Source organism: Hemitrygon akajei, chromosome 16, assembly GCF_048418815.1.
Source record: "Hemitrygon akajei chromosome 16, sHemAka1.3, whole genome shotgun sequence".
Taxonomy (NCBI): Eukaryota; Metazoa; Chordata; class Chondrichthyes; order Myliobatiformes; family Dasyatidae; genus Hemitrygon; species Hemitrygon akajei.
This window is the reverse complement of record NC_133139.1, coordinates 53,264,466-53,287,020: the sequence shown is the minus strand read 5'-3', so window position 1 is coordinate 53,287,020 and position 22,555 is coordinate 53,264,466. Positions and strand designations below refer to the sequence as shown.

Sequence of the window (22,555 nt, the reverse complement as noted above, 5' to 3'; positions counted from 1 at the left end):
GCAATATACAGTTATTATCTATACTGCTGCCACTTAACAAATGACATATGCTGGTGATATTAAACCTGATTCTGATTTGCCTCTGTCAAATTAAAATATTGCTGCTTAATTTTCATTCTCAGAATGAGCAGGTTTGAGTATATGAAACTCCATCAAAAGGGGCACTGTATTTGATGATTAACTGTCTTGCTTTTCTGATATACGTTAAACCTCTGCTCTCTAATTTTTAATGCTTACTGAAGAATTTTTCTTTTCAGCTTCAGTCAAGGTTGGAACAGTGATCGTAGTCGGAAAATGGACAGATTTCCTGATCATTCCTGGCAGGAAAGCATGGATGATGGAATGCTGTCATGGAATCATTGGCAAGGTGAAACTCTACAACAGTCTTGTATTTCTGAACAATGTGAAGAAAGAAATTGTTTCTGGCCATTTCATTCCTCAAAGGCAACACTGGAGATTTATTGCTCATACTTAGCAGTAGTACTGACTTGAATATTGTCTGTATGGAGTTTATCAGTAGTCATTATCTTCCAGTGTAGTTTGTGTGCAATTTGCACATCTTCCTGTGACCTTGTGGGTTTCCCCTGGTACTCTTGATTTCCTTCCACACACTAAGGACCTGCAGGTAAGTTAATTGGGTACAGGTTAACATAGTGGCTTGGCATTTAGGTCTGTCACTCCACAACTCTAAGGTTAATCCTGTCTATATGGCATTTTCAAACTATCTCTGAGGGTTTCTTCTGGTGCTTCTGTTTCTTTGTACATGTTAAAGATATGATGGTACATTTACTGCTTCTGGTTACTATTGAATGTAACATAAATGTGAAAAGAAAGGAAAGTTACTGGTGATTAAGAGACTCTTAGATACATAGAGCTTAGAAGAACAGAGGGCTATGTGGTAGGGTAATTCTAGGCAGTTTCTAGAGTAGGTTACATGGTTGGCTCAACCTTGTGGGCCAAAGGGCCTGTAATATGCTGTAGATTTCTATGTTCCATGAGCTGGAATTGAACCAGTGTTGCTGGTGCTGTAATAGTGTTATGCTAACTACTATGCTACTGCGTCACCCAAGATGTCCCTATTCAGAAACTTGACTGATGATGCCCTGACTTCTGAAGACCAGCCCATTAAAACCTTCTTCACCATCCTGTTTACCTGCGTGGTCCCTAAGAGCAAACTGTGCTTTTATACTCCCAAGTCCCTCGTCAGTGCCCTGCATTCACTATATAAATCCTACCCTGGTTTGAATGTCCAAAATGCAGCACCTCACACTTAAGTTGAAATCCATTTGGTATTCCTCAGCCCATCTCCCAAACAGATGATCTCTTTATATATAATTCGCTATAACTGCTTCATTATCAATAAGGCCGTCTAATTTAGTATCATCAACAAACTTGCTAATTGTGCCAAGTACATTCACATCCAAATCATTTACATAAAAAACAAATAGCATCAGAGGTCCCAACATGGATCCCTGGGGCACACCACGAGCCACAGGACTCTTCTTGAAGAATCAACTTTAACCTTCACCCTCTGTTTCCTATCATTGAGCCAATTCTGAATCCACTTTGCTAGCTCCTCCTGAATCCCATGCAACCTGATCTTCAAAATCAGCTTGCCAATATGGAACCTTATCTAAAACCTTATTAAAATCCATATGGACAAACCTTCATCTGTCTCCCTAGTTACCTTTTTGAAAACCTCCAAAAGATGCATTGGACATGATCTCCCATGCACACACTGATTCTTCCTGATTAGGCCTTGGCTAGCCAAGTGATTGTCAATGTTGTCCCTCAGAATTCCTTCCAGTAACTCTTGACAACTAAAGTTACCAGCCTGTAGTACCCTGGTCTATCCTTATTAACAACATTAGTCACCCTCCAGTCTTCTGGAACTTCAGTGACTAACGACAAAGCAAATAACTCTACAAGGGGCTCTGTGATTTCTTCCTCGGCCTCCCATAAAGTCCAAGGGCGCACTTGGTCAAGTCTTTGGGTTTTGCCCACCTTAATAAGTTTCAAGGCTGCAGATACCTTCTTCTTCATAATATGTATACGTTCCAAGTCCTCACTACTTACTACCTTCATATATGTAAAATGTAGAATAGCAGTTACTTGTAATTGTAAATAAATGCAGCTGGTGTTAATCAATTTAGAATGCATCACAAAATTGAAAGGTTTTTTGGAACTGATCCCACTTGGAGTTTTTTTTATTCATTTGGATGTATATTCAGGTATCTCGATGTATATGCCAGTATATACAAAAGTAAAATGCAGCAAATTTACATTGCATGAACTTCTTTCAGCTGTCCTCATTTATATCTCTATAAACAATATTTTGGAAGTCCTTTGTCACTAACAGTTTCCATTTCTTGACCCTATGTGTCTTATTTTCATTATATCCTGTCCCTTTATATCTTAATCCACTACAAGGAAATCTTGGGTTCTTTTCCTTTTTTATTGGTGGTTTAGATGTCCGAACATCTAAAGCCCCTGTCTAAACCCTGTCCGAACATGTTCACATATTGTTCAATTCCTTTTGATTCCATTCATTTTCCTCAAATAGAGTGTCTATTTACAGACACCTGTTTAGGTCCTAAGTATACTTGTCTCTTTGGGATATGTGGAACCTCGTTTGTTTTAGCTCCACTCAGATCCTCTGTCTCAATTTTCTCTGGTACATTCACTACTGCTGTGGTACTCCATGTTCTTATCATGGACTGGAAAGCTTCTAACATGCAGTTCTTTCTCATAATGTTGATTTATTTCTGTAACCTCTTGCCCCCACCTCATTTAATTCAAATTTAATTTGTGATTCATTTTTTTAATGTTCATAAAGTGTTTCCATGTTGATTGAATAGCTACCTGAGTATGAAGATTACTCACTAATGTACTGCTGTTGTAGGTGATAACCGGGACACGTCTGGCCAGTCTGGAACAAGTTACACTTTGCATAGAGGAGGACAGCGGAAGTAAGTAGCAGAAAAAGTCTCTTGGCATTACTTCAGAGAATGTGGACTACCAACATAAAAAAAAAATTGTCTATTGTATTTGTGGAATTTTACTTGATAAAATATCTATCCATATACTTCATTCATAAACATGAGCACAATTGTTAGCCGATTTAACCTTTCCATCTGTCATTTGATGTTAATATTCTATTAGTAGGTTTTGTGCCAGAGTGGTAATGGAGGTTGTATTTTACCTTGTGTTTTATTTGACTGATCTTTTCCGTAGTTTTATAGTGAATTAATAGAGCTCTTATCACTATCATGCTATGTCTATATCAACTTTCAGAGAAAAATAAATATAAATCTCAATATAAATGGTAAACAAGATAATTTGACTTCCTATGTTCTCCTGATCCCCAATAAGGACTAGGTTTGCTTGCAGAGATGTAATAACATCTTCTGCTGCTGCTAATATCGGCATTCCTGAAATATTTCTGATTGTTATACATGTCATCATAGGTCAAGCAGAACATTGGAGAAAGACAGCACACTTTTCAGTTTCACTTCCCAGGAGATTTCAGTCACTTTGCTTATCCTTTCTGTCCTTGTCCTAATTGTCCTAGATATGACCCATTCTAGCTTTTCTCTTCATGTTCTGTATCTCAGAGTTCTCTCTTAAGCTTTCAGGTCAATCCTGATCGTACTAGTCCAGTTTGAAGTAGTCAAACTCTTCTTTGCATTTGTTTTTAGATAGGTCAATTATTCATTACTCTCTACATATACAGACCCTGTTACACCAAGCTCCCTAATACTCTGCTACTGCTCTTGACTTCTCTACCAGAAAACACCAGGAGTGGTTTGATGAGAACGACCATGAGATCCAGGAGCTAATTAGTTGGAAACGTAAGGCCTTCTTGGAATGGAAACTTGATCACACTTCTATTGGAAAAAAGCAGCTTTACAGGCACTTGAAGGCTGAGGTCCAACAAAAAACACGTGACCTAAAGAACAAATGGTTGGTGGAGAAATCGCGGGAGATCCAGCAACTGGCTGTATGTCATGATGCAAATGGATTCTTTAGCATATCAAGACCACTTATAGCTCAAACATCCTCTGGCCTACCACTCTGAGAGCTAACAACAGAAAAATTATAGAGGACAGGAAGGCAGTTAGCACCCATTGGAAGGATTACTTCAAAGAGCTCCTCAACTGAGACTCTGTCTTGGCTCCATTTCGCAGTGCAATATTAAATTCAGACTCACCACCTTCAGACCAATAAAAGGGTGAAAAAGCCATACTATATGTCATCTTGAAAATACCACAGGCATAGCCTCAAGATGATATGCCCTGCTGAAGTTTTCTACAAAAATGGTAGAAGCACTTAACACTGATTTACAGCAACATCTCCCATATTTGTGAAGAGACACCAGATGCTGTAATTGCGACCTTCTTCAGGAAAAGAGACACTTGATTGTGGACCTTATAGAAGTGTCTCCCAGCTGTATGCTACAGGGAAGTCATTACCAAGCTGCTGGAAGAGCCTCCCAAATTGTACTGTGGGTTCCATCCAAAGTTCAAAGTAAATTTTATTATTCAAGTGCAAATACAACCCAGAGATTCATTTTCCTGTGGGCATACTCAGCAAATCTATAGAATAGTGACTATAACAGGATCAATGAAAAATCTCTAGAGTGCAGAAGACAACAAACGGCAGCTGCAAATATAAATAAGTAGCAATAATAATGAGAACATGAGATAACAGGATAAAAGAGTCCTTAAAGTGAGATCACTGGTTGTGGGAACATCTCAATGTGAGTGAGTGTAGTTATCCCCTTTGTTCAAGAGCCTAATGGTTGAGGGTATTAACTGTTCTTGAACCCGGTGGTGTGAGTCTTGAGGCACCTGTACCTTCTACTTGATGGCAGCAGCGAGAAAAGAGGATGGGTGGTGGGGATCTCTGATGATGGATGCTGCTTTCCTACAGCAACATTTCATGTAGATGTGCTCAATGGTTGGGAGGGCTTTACCCATGATGTACTGGAACAAATCCACTACCTTTTGTAGGATTTTCCATTCAAAGTCATTGGTGTTTCCATACCAAGCCGTGATGCAGCCAGGCAATACACTCTCCACTACACAGCTATAGAAGTTTGTCAAGGTTTTAGATGTCGTGTTGGATAACCGCAGACTCTTAAGGAAGTAGAGGCGCTTCTGTGCTTTCTTTGCAATTGCACTTACATACTGGGTCCAGGAGAAATAGTAACTCGCAGGAATTTAAAGTTGCTAACCCTCTCCACCTCTAATCCTCCAATAAGGACTGGGTTGTGGACCTCTGGTTTCCCTCTGGAAGTCTACATTCAATCCCTTGGTCTTGCTAACATTGAGAGAGAGGTTATTGTTATGACACCACTCAGCCAAATTTTGAATCTCCCTCCTGTATGCTGATCATCACCACCTTTGACTTGACCCAAAACTGTGGTAGTTTGGAGCTGTTCTTAGCCCCACAGTCATAGGTGTAAAGTGAGTAGAGCAGGGGGGCTAAGTCCTGTGGTGTACCTGTGCTGATGGAGATCATGGAGGAGATGTTGTTATCAGTCTCAAACTGACTGGGGTCTCTTGATCCAATTACACAGGAGGTATTTAGGCCAAGGTCTTGGAGCTTATTGATTAGTTTTGTGGGGATGATGATATTAAATGCTGAGCTGTAATCGATAAAGAGCATCCTAAATGTATGCATCTTTGCTGTCTAGATGTTCCAGGGTTGAGTGAAGAGCCAATAAGATGACATCTGCTGTAGACCAGTTGCTTTGATAGGTAAATTGGAGCGGATCCAAGTCGCCTCTCAGGCAGGAGCTGGTAATGTTTCACCAGCCTCTCAAGGCACTTCATGTCTGTGTATGCAAGTACAACTGGGTGATAAAGGCCCAATAGGAATGATCACCGTGTGACAACACCAGGAACATATGCAAGGAATGATAGCAGTCACCTTACCAGCCAACTCTGACCCCACTAAAGTCTTCATCTGACAACTGAAAGGAGCTGTGAAGAATGCTTCCTAAGTTTGGCTGTCGTCAGAAATCTGGTTCAATTATGCATATTACTGTTACCTTTGAGGTAAGCCACAATTCTACCAAGCAATCAACAGGTCAAATCTCAGATCTGACTGGTGTTGGCCAAGGTGTGTCATCACCCTCAACATTTATTAAACTTCCTTGCTGCAGTGTTCCATCTCACCACCAGCAAACTTCCTTCTGAACTGGAGCTGATCTGTAGAATGAATGTGAAATTGTTAAATTTCCTTGACTTTGACAGCAGTGCCAAGGTTTTTAAGTTGTAAAATGCAGTTGACTTTTGGAGGCTGAACTCCAGGTCATTAGACCAGTTACAGCTCACTCAAGGTATTTACTCATATGAAGCTTCCTCATGTAACCCCTGGGTCGCCTCAGGCATCGCTCAAACTCGTTCTAGTCTAGGGGGAGCAGCCTTCGGCCCCGCCAAACTGGGTAATCAGCTGGTGTGGATGCTGTGTGATGTCCCCGCCTCGCCCAAAAAACAGACAGTACACCTTATGCGATTAAATGAGTACAATTTATAAAGATTACTATAACTAAGCAATTACTAACGATACAGTATATATGAATAAGAGAAAAAAAAGAAAAGGCGCCAAACTTATCAAAGTCCAAACCACTTCGTGCACAACCGTTGGAGCTCAATTACTGAAGTCTTCTGGCATTCGATCCCCTCCGACTTCCTCGACCCGCCTCCTGGGACCCCCACGGTGGTCGACCAGACGCTCCACACTCCTCTGTCTCCGTCCCCTCTCATCACCGAAAACCTTGGGCCGGGGACCCCCCGCTCGGGGTCCGTTCTGTCGCCCAGCTTCCAGCATCCCGTCCTCTCTCTCTCACTCCATCGCGCCGACTCCCCAAAATCCCCGCCAACAATCAGTTTACAGTCCCAAACAAGCTTCCAGCACTTATCATAACAAAGACGCTAGCATTCCTACTATTAACACAGGCGCCAGCATTCCTACTTTTAACAAAACAAAGATGCCATTTTGATTACATACACAGTAACAAAGAAAAAGAAGAAACCCCCCGTTACACTCAGAACCAGCCTCTGTCAATAAAGGCTAACAACAAAGGCACTACAAAGTATGATTACTTTCAAATCTTGATTACCAGATCTTAGTGAAGCAGACATCAGTGATAAAGTTCATCACTGCTTCCAGTGCACAACTGCAGCCTTCAGTTCTTGGAGAAAAGGTATTGGCAGAAAAAGACAAACTTGGCACAAAAACTCATGATTCACCAGGTAGCGATGATTTAATGGTTGAGAGACTTGGACTACCATAGCAAGCACCTCAAGATATAAGAGGTACCACCAACACCATGTCTGCAAGATCTTGTAGATGAAGTGAACCAACATTCCTCTCCTAGGCCACCTGTTCACTGTTCTCTGCAGACCCTCTAATTACACTCAGCTCATTCCAATGACAGATCATATTGTTTATGCAGGAAATCAAGAAAAATAGCAGAAGTTGTGTATGAAACCCAGTCCTCCTCAATACCTCATTAAATACTTCCTGCCTCAACTATTGTGGTGCCTGTAACCTCATCAGCCCTTCTCAGAACCCACAGAGCATGTAATCATGACTCAACATTGAGGGGTTGTGTAAGATGGTGATCCAGAATCTGTTCACACCAAGCTCCCCCATACATTCTCCAACTACGTTTAAACTCCATATCCTCCCAGTAATCCATTGAGATAGAAAAATGCTGGGCTAAAGTACATATGTTAGACTAAACTAGTGGAGACAATTCACCAGCATGAGGCTAGAGTTTTGTGTAACTGCAGGAATGAATAAGAATCCATATTGTTATGGGTGAAAGTATATAATTATTGTACTACTGGGATCACATTACTCACTGCATAGAAATCATACATTGTATTGTTCAGCTATGCATGGTCTGTAAACTGGAAATAAATCAGATGTTAGCTACAGTTCTGAGTTCTGGTTTAATTTAGAAATGGCTCCAGGAACCAGATATGGTGACAGTTGTCTATCTGGTAAAATTCCTTGCCACTTGAATACCGTGAATGTTGAATTTGAAAATTTCAGAAACAAGTAATGAATACAGAGTGAAAGCAAGGTGTCTACAATGACTATACAATTCATGCTTTCAGGCAGGCTGGTGTCATGGAGGCATTCAGAAAATTCAAGGGTTTGTGGAAGGTACAAACGGAGAGAAGGTCAGCTCCATCCTTTATGGGTGACAGAGAAAAGGATATTTTGAACAGCAGGGAATTCAGAAGGAAAAATCCTAACAAGATCTTTGAAAATGTCAGCACCGAGCTATAACAAATCAAATTGCCAGATTCACAGATGTAAGTTCTAAAGTCTAAGACAGGTACCAAGTAAAAACGTTGATATTTCCTTTACAAGGCTTAGAATGACATCAAATGTGTACAAGAAAACTGATGAAATGCATTTTGGCTAATTCTGTTGGACTCAGGTAACCCAAACATCCAGCAAGTGTTGATGAGAAAGTCTGTAATGATAACAGTCTGTAATAAGAGCCAGAACACAAAACCACAAATAAACAGATGAAAATTTATCCCCTGGAGTAAGTTGGATGATGCAGTTTAACAAAAAATGATACAAGAATTAAAGACTAGAATGAAAGGTAGAGCCGTAGGCAATCATGAGTTCACAGAATGGGAAAAACTGCACTGCACCATGCTGTAGATTGAGGCAAGCTCTATGAGTGGGAGAGCTCTGCTAATGGAAGTCAAAAATGGCCTAAAGAAAAGCAAAGGGGAGAACAGAAAAAAATAACATCCATAATCACTTATAGAGGTTGGGATTCTACCTGCATGCACTGACTGGATGTAGAGAACAGGAATCTAAATTCAGTTATTTGAGTCTAAATCTACACCTTCATCCAGATTAGCAAATTGACAGCAGTCAACCTGCAGCTGAAACAGGACACGGAATGCAATTTATTTACTATTTGAGTTATATAAAGAAACCTTCCCAAAATATCTGATAGATGGTAGGCTTCCAAAGGAAAATGGCTTGAAACAAAGCGTGGTTTAAATTGCGAAAGAGTTGGAACAGTCTCTCCATGATTCTCTTGTCCATTCATCCCTCGCCACTAATCTTCCTTCTGGCACTTATCCCTGCAAGCAGAAGTGCTATACCTGCCTATTCATCTCCTCCCTCAAGTCTACTCAGGGCCTCAAACCATCCTTCTGGGTGTGGAAATATTTCACCTGCAAATCTGTTGGGGTTGTCTGCTGTATCCAGTACTCTTGATGCAGCCTCTTCTCCATTGATGAGACCAGACTTGGATTGGGGCCCACTTTGATGAACACCTTCGCTCCATCTGCAACAAGCAGGATTTCTTGGTTAAATGCCAACCATTTTAATTCCAATCTCCATTTCCATTCGCACATGTTGGTCCACAGTCTCCTCTACTGTCCATCTGGATAGCCTCAATTTCTTTAACACAGTAATTTGTCATCCTCCTCTTTCCCTTTTCTTACATTCCCTATTTTAATTCTCTCTTACCTCTTCTTTACTCCTCGCTTGCCTATCACTTCCTTCTGGTGCTCCTCCCTCATCCCTTTCTGACATTGACATGGTCTACTGTCCTCTCCTATCAAATTCTTTCTTCAGCCATTTACCTATACCATGTATCACCTCCCAGCTTCTCATTTCATCCCTCTACCCATCAAGTTTTACTTATCACTTTCTAGCTTGTACTCCTACCCCTCCCTCCATTTTCTTACCTCCCCCCTCCTTTCCTTTCCAGTCCTGATGAAAGGTCTCTGCCCAAAATGCAACTTTTATTCCTTTCCATATATGTTGCCTGACCTGCTAAGTTCCTCCAATATTTTGTATGTGCTATTGTGGGAAAGAATAGAACTATGTGTTCAATGACATGCAGGAGTTATTTCTAAGAAATTGTGAAGAGCTGTGGTTGTTTCAGTCAGATGGAATAATAGCACTATGATTAAGATGTGGGCCGAGCTGCCAAATTTATAAGGTAAAAAGAGTAGTAAAAATCTATCCATTCTTATCTTGAATATACTTGGTGACTGAACATTCACTGCATGTCCACAGCCTCAATGGCAAAATAATTCCGAAGGTGTACTGGGTGAAGAAGTTTTTCCTCATCTCTATCATGAAGGACTGTTCCAGGTACCCCAGCTAGAAAAGTATAAAATCTATATCTACCCTGTCAAGGCACATAAAAATTAATCTGGAAACTTGAACTGGAATTTAAATTCAAGTTATTAATTATGGATTTTTGAAAAATTTAGCAATGGTGAATGAGAAACTATTCAACTGGTGGGGTAGAAATTCAATCTATTTAACTAATGTAATTAATAGAAGGAAATCTGCCCTTGAATCCGACTCTTAACTGCCTCTGAGGTTCAGAAGATATGAGGTAAGGAGACATCCACGTCACATGAGTGAGAAAAAACAAAAATCTTATGCAATGAAAGCAACATGTTAAGCAAGAAGAAAATAGTTACAGAAATGGACCAGGCCCTTCACACCAGTTCTCCCTGCCAATGGCTCATGTGCCTCAGGCTTCAACTCTTGTGCCAGTTCTCCATACCTAATTTGGTAATTTTTCTACTACTCATCTACTTCTTAAACCCTCGGTGATCTAGCCCCTGCATTATCCAGGCAGAGAACTACCTCCAATAAACAGCAGAATTCTGCTGAAACAGCTGGATGCTTTGAAAGTTTTGTGTTTTTTTTTGTTGATTTTGTTGATATTTGTTGATCCCCTTCTGAAACTAATCATCTACCCCGCCGCTAAGTCACTCCTTCTCACCGCTCTCCCTCCCACCCTGTTAGCAAGTCTGCACCCCCTGTGGTATAACAATTGATCTTAAGGGAAGTGGGGGTGTGAACATATAATCACTCAAATTATTGAAGGTGTGTAGTCCATTGTAATCTCTGTTGATATGCCCAGGCACTCTGATCTCTTCCCATGTGCCAAGATATGCTAATCTGAAGGTTTGTGGCTATGTAATTTGCCCCATGTGTGGATGAATGGGAGGAGAATCCAAGCAGTTGATGGGGATGTAATGATTTGAAGTGGCAATGGTTGGTATGGATGGTGAGTTATGGGGTCCCTTTCTGTGCTTTGTAACCATGACTCAGATATCACAGTGCCTCTGAAGAAATGCCCAGACCCAGAAAGACTTGAGTTTATCACAAAATCAAGTCAATATTGGTGGAGATCAAAGTTTACAATAAAACTTGATGCCAGAATGTGAAACGTAAGGGGGATCTCTACTGTGTGACTCATTTTGCTGATACAAAAACCAATCTGAAACAGCTTCAGAAAGAAACAGATGAAACTTAGGAAGGTGAATGCGGACAAATGAATCATCCCAATCAGGGTGTCTGTTCTTTAATTGGTTTATACATTGGAAGTGTTAAGCCAAGCCCAAGAAAACTTGCAGTTGTACAGAAATTTTGAGGAGCTTTTTAGGATGAGTTTTGACCTCTTGCAGCAAATCATGCAGTAAATTTGAAAGAAGAGCGCTGGTGTTTACAGTCCCATGAGATGAGTTTAAACAAACCTTTGCATCACAGGTGGCTGTTTGCCAATGGGTTTATGTCTATTCCCAACAAAATCTGCTCCCATCAGAACGTCCCCACCAATCTCATTCTCCAGCATTTCATGTGGTGGTATGCAATTTTACAAAGGTTGCCATTTTACAGGTTACTAGCTCTCTACTAACATAGGGCTGTCCTAGTACAGCCTGGCATGTGAATCACATTTGAAACCGTGGCATTTCCATCAGTGGAAACAATATGCCCCAATTTAGAGTGCTATTAGCAATTGCACCCATGGGATAGAAAATTCATTGTAGAGAGAGTTCACTAAATCAGCCTTCCTCAACCTTTTTTGCCTTGGAAGAACCCTTGAAATAATTTTCAGGTCTTAGGGAACCTCTGCATAAAAATTATATCTATAGGTTACAAAGGTTGCCATTTTACAGGTTACTAGCTCTCTACTAACATTCCTGGATACTCCTATTCCTGGATTTATTTCAAGGGTTATTCCTGGATTTCAGTGCTTTAAAAGGGATAGAGAGGGGGGAAAAGGGGAGGAGGTGTGGCATTACTGGTCAGGGATACTATTACAGCTGCAGAAATGGTGGGTAATGTAGCAGGATCCTCTTTTGAGTCAGTATGGGTGGAAGTCAGGAACAGGAAGGGAGCAGTTACTCTACTGGGGGTATTCTATAGGCCCCCTGGTAGCAGCAGAGATACTGAGGAGCAGATTGGGAGGCAGATTTTGGAAAGGCGCAAAAATAACAGGGTTGTTATCATGGGTGACTTTTAACTTCCCTAATATTGATTAGCACCTGATTAGTTCCAAGGGTTTAGATGGGGCAGAGTTTGTTAAGTGTGTCCAGGATGGATTTCTGTCACAGTATGTTGACAGGCCGACTAGGGGGAATGCCATACTAGATCTAGTATTAGGTAACGAACCAGGTCATGTTATAGATCTGTCAGTGGGTGAGCATCTGGGGGACAGTGATCACCGTTCCCTGACCTTTAGCATTATCATGGAAAAGGATAGAATCCGAGAGGACAGGAAAATTTTTAATTGGGGAAGGGCAAATTATGAGGCTATAAGGCTAGAACTTGCGGGTGTGAATTGGGATGATGCTTTTGCAGGGAAATGTACTATGGACATGTGGTCGATGTTTAAGGATCTCTTGCAGGATGTTAGGAATAAATTTGTCCCGGTGAGGAAGATAAAGAATGTTAGGGTGAAGGAACCATGGGTGACAAGTGAAGTGGAAAATTTAGTCAGGTGGAAGAAGCCAGCATACATGAGGTTTAGGAAGCAAGGATCAGATGGGTCTATTGAGGAATATAGGGTAGCAAGAAAGGAGCTTAAGAAGGGGCTGAGAAGAGCAAGAAGGGGGCATGAGAAGGCCTTGGTGATTAGGGTAAAGGAAAACCCCAAGGCATTCTTCAATTATGTGAAGAACAAAAGGATGACAGGAGTAAAGGTAGGACCAATTAGAGATAAAAGTGGGAAGATGTGCCTGGAGGCTGTAGAAGTAAGCAAGGTCCTCAATGAATACTTCTCTTCGGTATTCACCACTGAGAGGGAACTTGATGATGGAGAGGACAATATGAGTGAGGTTGATGTCCTGGAGCATGTTGATATTAAGGGAGAAGAGGTGTTGGAGTTGTTAAAATACATTAGGATGGATAATTCCCCGGGGCCTGATGGAATATTCCCCAGGCTGCTCGACGCGGCAAGGGAAGAGATTGCTGAACCTCTGGCTAGGATCTTTATGTCCTCGTTGTTCATGGGAATGGTACCGGAGAATTGGAGGGAGGCGAATGTTGTTCTCTTGTTAAAAAAAGGTAGTAGGGATAGTCCAGGTAATTATAGACCAGTGAGCCTTATGTCTATGGTGGGAAAGCTGTTGGAAAATATTCTTAGAGATAGGATCTATGGGCGTTTAGAGAATCATGGTCTGATCAGGGACAGTCAGCATGTCTTTGTGAAGGGTAGATTGTGCCTAACAAGCCTGATAGAGTTCTTTGAGGAGGTGACCAGGCATATAGATGAGGGTAGTGCAGTGGATGTGATCTACATGGATTTTAGTAAGGCATTTGACAGGTTCGACACTGTAGGCTTATTCAGAAAGTCAGAAGGCATGGGATCCAGTGAAGTTTGGCCAGGTGGATTCAGAATTGGCTTGCCTGCAAAAGGCAGAAGGTCATGGTGGAGGGAGTACATTCAGATTGGAGGGTTGTGTCTAGTGGTGTCCCACAAGGATCTGTTCTGGGACCTCTACTTTTTGTGATTTTTATTAATGACCTGGATGTGGGGTTAGAAGGGTGGGTTGGCAAGTTTGCAGACGACACAAAGGTTGGTGGTGTTGTAGATAGTGTAGAGGATTGTCGAAGATTGCAGAGAGACATTGATAGGATGCAGAAGTGGGCTGAGAAGTTGCAGATGGAGCTCAACCGGAGAAGTGAGAGGTGGTACACTTTGGAAGGACAAACTCCAAGGCAGAGTACAAAGTAAATGGCAGGATACTTGGTAGTGTGGAGGAGCAGAGGGATCTGGGGGTACATGTCCACAGATCCCTGAAAGTTGCCTCAAAGGTAGATAGGGTAGTTAAGAAAGCTTATGGGGTGTTGGCTTTCATAAGTCGAGGGATAGAGTTTAAGAGATGCGATGTAATGATGCAGCTTTATAAAACTCTAGTTAGGCCACACTTAAGAGTACTGTGTCCAGTTCTGGTCACCTCACTATAGGAAGGATGTGGAAGCATTGGAAAGGGTACAGAGGAGATTTACGAGGATGCTGCCTGGTTTAGAGAGTATGGATTATGATCAGAGATTAAGGGAGCTAGGGCTTTACTCTTTGGAGAGAAGGAGGATGAGAGGAGACATGATAGAGGTGTACAAGATATTAAGAGGAATAGACAGAATGGACAGCCAGCGCCTCTTCCCCAGGGCACCACTGCTCAATACAAGAGGACATGGCTTTAAGTTAAGGGGAGGGAAGTTCAAGGGGGATATTAGAGGAAGGTTTTTCACTCAGAGAGTGGTTGGTGCGTGGAATGCACTGCCTGAGTCAATGGTGGAGGCAGATACACTAGTGAAGTTTAAGAGACTACTAGACAGGTATATGGAGGAATTTAAGGTGGGGGGTTATATGGGAGGCACGGTTTGAGGGTCTGCACAACATTGTGGGCCGAAGGGCCTGTAATGTGTTGTACTATTCTATGTTCTATGTTCTATAGCTCACAGTATGTTAGCATGGTCAGTAGTAGTAGTCAGCCATCAATCCTGGAGGATCATGAGTTTGCGCCTGTAGTGGACTGTGTCCTTTCCAGGGCGCAGGACTGGGTGGGAAGATTGAAGAATTGGCTGTTGCCCGTGCAGCGGGTTCCCCCTCTCCACATCACTGATGTAGTCCAAGGCAAGGGAAAATGCCAATACAGCTTGGCACCAGTGTTGTCGCAGAGGTTGCCAGAGTGAAGTTGTAAATAACATCAAACTGCCTTAGGGACTCCAGCTCCAGATTTCTTCTTCAGGGTTTACTCTTAAAGCCTTTCCCGTGGATGGGTATGGCTGCAAGGCAGTGGAAATTTAAAATCAGAGTTTTCCTTCTCCTAGGTGGGCTGCCTTCTAAGTCTGATGAGCCCCACCTGCCCGAAGCACGATCAGTAAATTGTAGATATAATCATCCAAAAATAATTGTCGATGCTCTTTTGAGTAGAGAATGAATTTTTAGCTAAGCTTTCTTGAAAAAAAGGTAGTTAAGCTTAGCTTAACTTTCTTGAAATTAATCTTCCTTCTCTTTCATTAATTTTAAAAACTAATAAGGCAAACAAAATAAGCACACACAGATTTCACCTTCAACAGAAATAAGTCGATTTCTACTCTTGCACTTGATGCTTGTTAAACAAGAAAAAGCTTGCTCACACATGTAAGAAGTTGAAAACTGCAGCAAAATGTTCATTGCTTTCCTATGAATGGCAGGATACTCATTTTTCACAGAAATCCAGAACTTGTCCAGGGGTGGGTCAGTAAATCTCATTGTGAGTGCATGATCAGAGTGCGGCTCACAAAGTTCTTCCTCTTCTTTCTAAGTCAAGTTCTCAGGCTGAGCAGAAGATTTAGAGAAAGGGTTCCTCACCCAGTCATACATATGTGATACAAGGGAGGAAAAATACTGTTCAATTTGGTTCTGCAGTTCTGCCAGGTGGTTTTCAATAGGACTCTAGACTTTCTGATATCCTTGCTCACTTTCAAGTCCATGCAGCAGTGGAAGTATTTCAAGATTTCCTTTTGCAACATGATTTTTCCAAAGGTTCAGTTTCCTTTTAAATCCATGAATCTTGTCACTTGAAGTCAAAACATTTTCTCCAGGGCCTTGAAGAGACTTGTTCAACTGTATTCTTTGTCCAGGTTTTCACACTGTTTTTCAAACATTCTCATGTGAACTGGTCTTTGTTTAGTAAAACACAAAATGCTGGCAGAACTCAGCAGGCCAGACAGCATCTATGGGAGGAGGTAGTGACGACGTTTCGGACCTTCATCAGGAGTGAATGTTTCGGCCCGAAACGTCATCAACTACCTCCCCCATAGTTGCTGTCTGGCCTGCTGAGTTCTGCCAGCATTTTGTGTTTTTATTTATTTCCAGCATCTGCAGATTCACTCGTGTGCCTTTGTTCAGTAAAAACTATTTTTGGAGCATCATCCAGAACTGTTTTTTCATTTCATCTCCAAGAGTTTTTGACAGCAGTATCTCTGTGTAAAGAAAGCAGTGTGTTATGACAAAGTCAGGATTTTCTTTTCTTTTACAAGAGAAACGAAACCTCTCATGGAGCCAACCATTGATGGGGCACTATCAGTACAGAAGCCAACATAGTTCCTCCAGATAGACCTTGTGTTTCCAGATGTGAAGACAAAACATTAAATCTATCTTGGCCTTTGCTTGTTTCAGGCAGCTCTTTGCAACAGAAAAAGTTTTCTTGAATTTCACCATCAATTACAAATCTTTTGACTCATCAACCCGGATAGAGAAGCTGTTGTTTTTCAGTTAATCACACAAAACCTCTTCAGCATCATGTGACATGTCATCAATACGTCAACAGCACCACTGAGAGCATCCTGACTGGCTGTATCACTGCCTGGTATGGAAACTGCATCAACCTTGATTGCTGGGCACTACAGAGAGTGGTGTGGACGGGCCAGTGCATCTGTGGACACGAATTTCCAGCAGCAGCAGATGCATAAAGAAGGCCTGGAAAATCACTGGGGACATTAGTCACCCCAACTATAAACTGTTTCAGCTGCTTCCATCAGTCAAATGATACCACAGCATTAAAGCCAGGACCAACAGGCTATGGGACAGCTTCTTTCTACCAGCCATTAGACTTACGAATTTGCATGTCTGTGCATTGCGATGGAGTCATAACACAAAGATTTTTACTCCCTCATGTTATGGGATGGATGTAAGATTTAAATAAATTCAAAATTAAAATTATTGTACTATTTGAGAGTGCAACCTTTTCAATTTCTTGTAGTCCATTGATGCACCATCAATAACTCTCGGAGACGTGAGGCGAGAGATAGGCTTTTATTAGCCGGAAGAGAGAGCACTGTCAGCAGCAAGAGACCATCACACAACATTCTGGAGACTGAGGAAGGAGCAGTGCCTCCAAACGCCTTTATACAGGGGTCTGTGGGAGGAGCCACAGGAGCAGTCAGCGGTGGGGGGGGGGGGGGAGGGGGCGTGTCCAGACAGGTATATGTAGTTCACCACATCCATCTTATCCTAGCATTTCACCAGCTATATTTTTACATGCTGGCATTATTAGGTTTTGACCAACTGTGTGACTTTACTTTTCCTGGGTAGTATGTTCTGCTGAGTTGCAGCATGTAATAATTCCTTCTTTAGAATGAATATTTCCCTCCAATTTTCTCCTGCACTGGTAGAGCTTGTTTGCTCCCATAAGTCAGTCCGGTAGCACGCAAGGGGAAATTGGAGAAGGTAATTTGGTAGGGAGGGACTGACACCACAGCCCAAGTTAGGCAAGTCCATTCAATGCTTGTAAAACGCACTTCATGCTCCTCATCAGCCTACCATCCTTTCCTCTGTGTAATACAACACTCATCAATTTATCAACGGCCTCCCCTATCTCGCAGTAAAGACTGAGAATGGACTCAGCCAAATAAACACAGTCCTACTGCGCACTGTCATACTCGGCTGAGAGACCTCTAACGAGATTGCTAATTGGGTTGCTGGGTCACTGCCTGCAAGTGTGAGAGCAAAAGACATTTTTTTTAAATCACGATCTCTTGTAGAACCCCAGTTGAGAAGCCCTGCACTAGAGTAAATCTTCAAGTAGAACATTAGAGATCACAAGGCTGCAAATATTTCTCTTCAGGCTTCAGAGCATGGAATAGAAGCATGGAAAAGAAACATGATTAGAGTAGTTAGCCTGTCCATGACTTTGCCAGGTAGGCCAGGAGAAACTTGAGATGATCTAGGTATGAATATGAGCAAGATCAAAGAGGGACAAATTTGAGGAGTTACAGATCCTTTTGTCAGAGAGTGATTTGAGGGTTGTCTGAGTAAGTGAAAGAAGCAGACGCTATTAATCAGTCAATTAGTTGTGTTGGATCAATTATCATAAAGATGCAAAAAGCATTACTACAAATATTAAATGGCCACATGAATATCAAGAAATGCCAGCTGAGAGCTAGGTTAGATCTATTATGAAATGCAGGAAGGAAGTCAACAGTTGAATGCAAAATCAAAGGAAGTCAATACTACCATTTCTGTGCTGCCAAGAAGGCCTATGAGGATCAAATAATGAAATCTTGGAACCCATCTGAAATACAGGAATTAAATTTTTTACATATACTTATTGTAATTTATAGTTTTTATTATTATGTATTGCAGTATAGTGCTGCCACAAAACAGCAAATTTCATGACATTTGCCAGTAATTCTGATTCTGATTCTTATGCTGGAAGCAAAGATTCAGTGGCATATTACCAACAGAAAAGAGAAACAAATACCATAGCCCTAAGCAACACACCCAAAACGCTGGAGGAACTCAGCAGACCAGGCCGCATCTATGGAAAAGAGTACAGTCAATGTTTCGGGCCGAGACCCTTCAGCAGGGTCTGATCTCACTTCTATTGAGCTTGCCACTTCCTAGCCTGAAGCACTTTCCATGGAATATTACTTTATTCCTTTGCTGGCACATAAGGCCAGCACTTGTGCCAATGTCAGAAAATGGGTTTGGTCCCTCTGAAGGCCCATTGCCACAAGGACAAATGCAATGACATGGTACTAGATGCACACAGAATCCAGGTGCACACAAAAAAACATACAGTGTTCAAACAGGCAAGTCCTGCTATCACCATAGGCAAATATACAAACTGCTGGGCTGCATTTCCAAAGAACTAAAAGCTGACATGACCAAGAATTGGCACTTGTAATCCACTTTGAGACAAGCTGCCAAGATGTTAACTTTGTCCCTAGCTGAAACAGATGGATTTTGAGTTCAGGGGCATCAGGTTTTTGCAAAGATGGCACCATCCTCCAAAATCATTCAGGGTTTACCCCAATCAGAACCTGGAGATGAGCAATGAAATCGAGAATTTGCTGAGAGCCAGATCTGCTACAGGAGGTGCAGGTATGATCTCATGGGTGAAGTGGAGCTTGTGGACTAGACTGGAATCAATGAGGGATGCTTGACGACTGTGACAGGGTTTAAATGCCACAACCTTACGACATACGGGACAGCAGAGCTTCGTTTCCAGATGAGCTCAATGCCTTCTATGCTCACTTTGACCACCGGAACAGGGAAGAATCATCACACACCCCAATGTCTCCAGATGATCCTTTGATCTCAGTATCTGAAGATGATGTGCTGGCTGCCTTCAAGAGAGAGAATCCAAGGAAAGCATTTGGTTTGATGGAGTACCTGGCCAAGTACTGAAGGCCAGCGCTGACCATCTGGCTGGTGCATTCATGGATATCTTCAACCTCTCACTCCGGCAGTGTGTGGTACCCACCTGCTTCAAGCAAGCTTCAATCATCCCGGTGCCCAAGAAGAGTGTGGTAATCTGGTTTAATGACTATCGCCAGTGGCACTTACATCCACAGAAATGAAGTGCTGGTGTTGAAGCATATCAACTCCTTTCTGAGTGGTGACTTGGATACACTCCAATTCACCGACTGAAGCACCAGGTCTACAGTAGGTGCCATCTCATTGCCTCTTCACACAACCCTGAAACATCTGGACAGCAAAGATGCATACAACAGGATGCTCTTTATCAATTACAACTCAGCATTCAATACCATCATCCCATTAAAACTAATCAGTAAACTTCAAGACCTGGGCCTCAATATTCCTTGCACAATTGGATCCTGGATTTCTCCAGTTGTGTAGATCCCAGTCAGTTCGGATTGGCTAAAACATCTCCTCCACAATTTCCATCAGCACAGGAAGGATGTGTGCTTAGCTCTCTGCTCTACTCTTTTTAGTCTGTGACTGTGTGGCTAAGTATAACTCCAACACCATATCCAAGTTTGCTGATGACGCCACTGTTGTGGGCCGTATCAAAGGGGTGGTGATGAATCAGCATACAGGAAGGAAATTAAAAATTTGGCTGAGTGGTGTAATAACAGCAACCTCTCACTCAATGTCAATAAGACCAAGGAACTGATTGTGGACTTCAGCAGAGGGAAATCAGAGGTCCATGAGCCAGAGGTGGAGAGAGTTAGTAAACTAAAATTCCTGTGTTACTATCTCAGATTAATTGTCCTTGATCCATCATACAAATGTAATTGCAAAGAAAGCACAACAGCACCTTTTTTTCCATCATCAAAAACTTCTACAGATGTGTGGTGTAAAGTGTGCTGACTGGCTGCATTACAACCTGGTATGGGAACACCAATGGCTTTGAACAGAAAATCCTACAAAAAGTAATGGATTTAGCCCAGTATGTCACAGGTAAAACTCTCCCAATCATTGAGCACATCTACATGAAATGTTGCTATAGAAAAGCAGCATCCATCATCAAAGATCTTCACCACCCAGGCCATGTTCTTTTCTTGCTGCAGGCAATCCAGGTGAGGCAGGAGCCTCAGGACTTGCACCACCAGGTTCAAGATCAGTTACTACCCCTCAACCATCAAGCTCTTGAACAAGTGGGGATAACTACACTCATTCTATTTCTGGTGTTTCCACAACCGATGGTCTCTTTATCTTGTTATTTCACGCTCGTTATTTATTGCTACTTATTTAGATAGATAGATAGATAGATAGATACTTTATTCATCCCCATGGGGAAATTCAACTTTTTTCCAATGTCCCATACACTTGTTGTAGCAAAACTAATTACATACAATACTTAACTCAGCAAAAAATATGATATGCATCTAAATTACTATCTCAAAAAGCATTAATAATAGCTTTTAAAAAGTTCTTAAGTCCTGGCGGTTGAATTGTAAAGCCTAATGGCATTGGGGAGTATTGACCTCTTCATCCTGTCTGAGGAGCATTGCATCGATAGTAACCTGTCGCTGAAACTGCTTCTCTGTCTCTGGATGGTGCTATGTAGAGGATGTTCAGAGTTTTCCATAATTGACCGTAACCTACTCAGCGCCCTTCGCTCAGCTACCGATGTTAAACTCTCCAGCACTTTGCCCACGACAGAGCCCGCCTTCCTTACCAGCTTATTAAGACGTGAGGCGTCCCTCTTCTTAATGCTTCCTCCCCAACACGCCACCACAAAGAAGAGGGCGCTCTCTACAACTGACCTATAGAACATCTTCAGCATCTCACTACAGACATTGAATGACGCCAACCTTCTAAGGAAGTACAGTCGACTCTGTGCCTTCCTGCACAAGGCATCTGTGTTGGCAGTCCAGTCTAGCTTCTCGTCTAACTGTACTCCCAGATACTTGTAGGTCTTAACCTGCTCCACACATTCTCCATTAATGATCACTGGCTCCATATGAGGCCTAGATCTCCTAAAGTCCACCACCATCTCCTTGGTCTTGGTGATATTGAGACGCAGGTAGTTTGAGTTGCACCATATCACAAAGTCCTGTATCAGTTTCCTATACTCCTCCTCCTGTCCATTATATTTACATTTGCACAATTTGTTGTCTATTGATCTTGTTTACAATGACTGTTCTATAGATTTGCTAAGTATGCCCGCAGGAAAAAGAATCTCAGGGTTGTATGTGGTGACATGTCTGTACTTTGATAATAAATTTTACTGTGAACTTTGAATGACTTGGATTGAGAGCTTGGTACTGAAGTATTAATCTTGTGTCAAATGTTGTACGTACTTTGAGTAATGTGACCAGTAGGTGACAGTGTCCACCTGGGGGGAGATTTGCTCATCCTAATTTCTGCTACAGTGCTCAGTGTTTGCATACACCTTCTGTCAGGTCATCAGTAAAGCAACTAGTTGATTTGTGCAGGAGCACATGTGGATTATTTTGTCATACAGCTTCCCACTATGGATAAAGGAAGGCCACTAGTATTTTCAATAGGTTGCCACAGAAAAGGCCACTTGATCAAGCTAAGAGCACAAGTAGATTGACAGACAGAAAATCAAGTCTAGGGGTGAATGGATCATTTTCAAGTTGACAAGATGTAAATAGAGGCCTATCTCAGGTGTCAGTGCCGGTTCCTTGGGTATTTGAGCAACAACCTTGGACTCAGTGTCAGTAAGATCAAAGAATTGATTGTGGACCAGAAAGGTGAGGGAACACCCAATGAGGGGCCAGAAAGTGGAAAGGGAGAGCAATTTCAAGTTCCTGGATGTTGACATCTCTGAGGAGAGCATTCTAACTGTCTGCTATTGGGGAAGAGGCACTACCCAGGATCAAAATAAGCTGCAGAAAATTGTAAACTCAGTCAGCTCCATCATGGGCACTGGGCTTCCCAGCATCTAGTACACCTTCAAGGAGTGATATCTCAAAAAAGTTAAAGGTTACATCTATCATTAAGGACTCCCGTCACCCAGGACATGCCCTCTTCTCATTGTTA

At 42.0% G+C, this 22,555-nt stretch overlaps 1 protein-coding gene across 8 annotated transcripts in view; it reads left to right on the top strand.

The window, feature by feature from the left end:
• LOC140740050 (scaffold attachment factor B1-like) overlaps nucleotides 1–22,555 on the top strand; it is a 92,908-nt gene that overhangs the window by 68,979 nt on the left and 1,374 nt on the right. For 4 of the 8 annotated variants that reach the window (XM_073068883.1, XM_073068879.1, XM_073068882.1 and 1 more), the window contains 3 exons: nucleotides 258–367; nucleotides 2,903–2,969; nucleotides 3,790–5,660. In XM_073068883.1, coding sequence (XP_072924984.1) covers nucleotides 258–367; nucleotides 2,903–2,969; nucleotides 3,790–4,078 — 466 coding nt within the window. In that variant the 3' untranslated portion in view covers nucleotides 4,079–5,660. Of the gene's footprint in view, nucleotides 1–257; nucleotides 368–2,902; nucleotides 2,970–3,789; nucleotides 5,661–5,698; nucleotides 7,953–8,135; nucleotides 8,337–22,555 lie in introns of those variants that run through there. The other 4 variants (XR_012101785.1, XM_073068881.1, XM_073068885.1 and 1 more) reach the window with 4 other exon arrangements.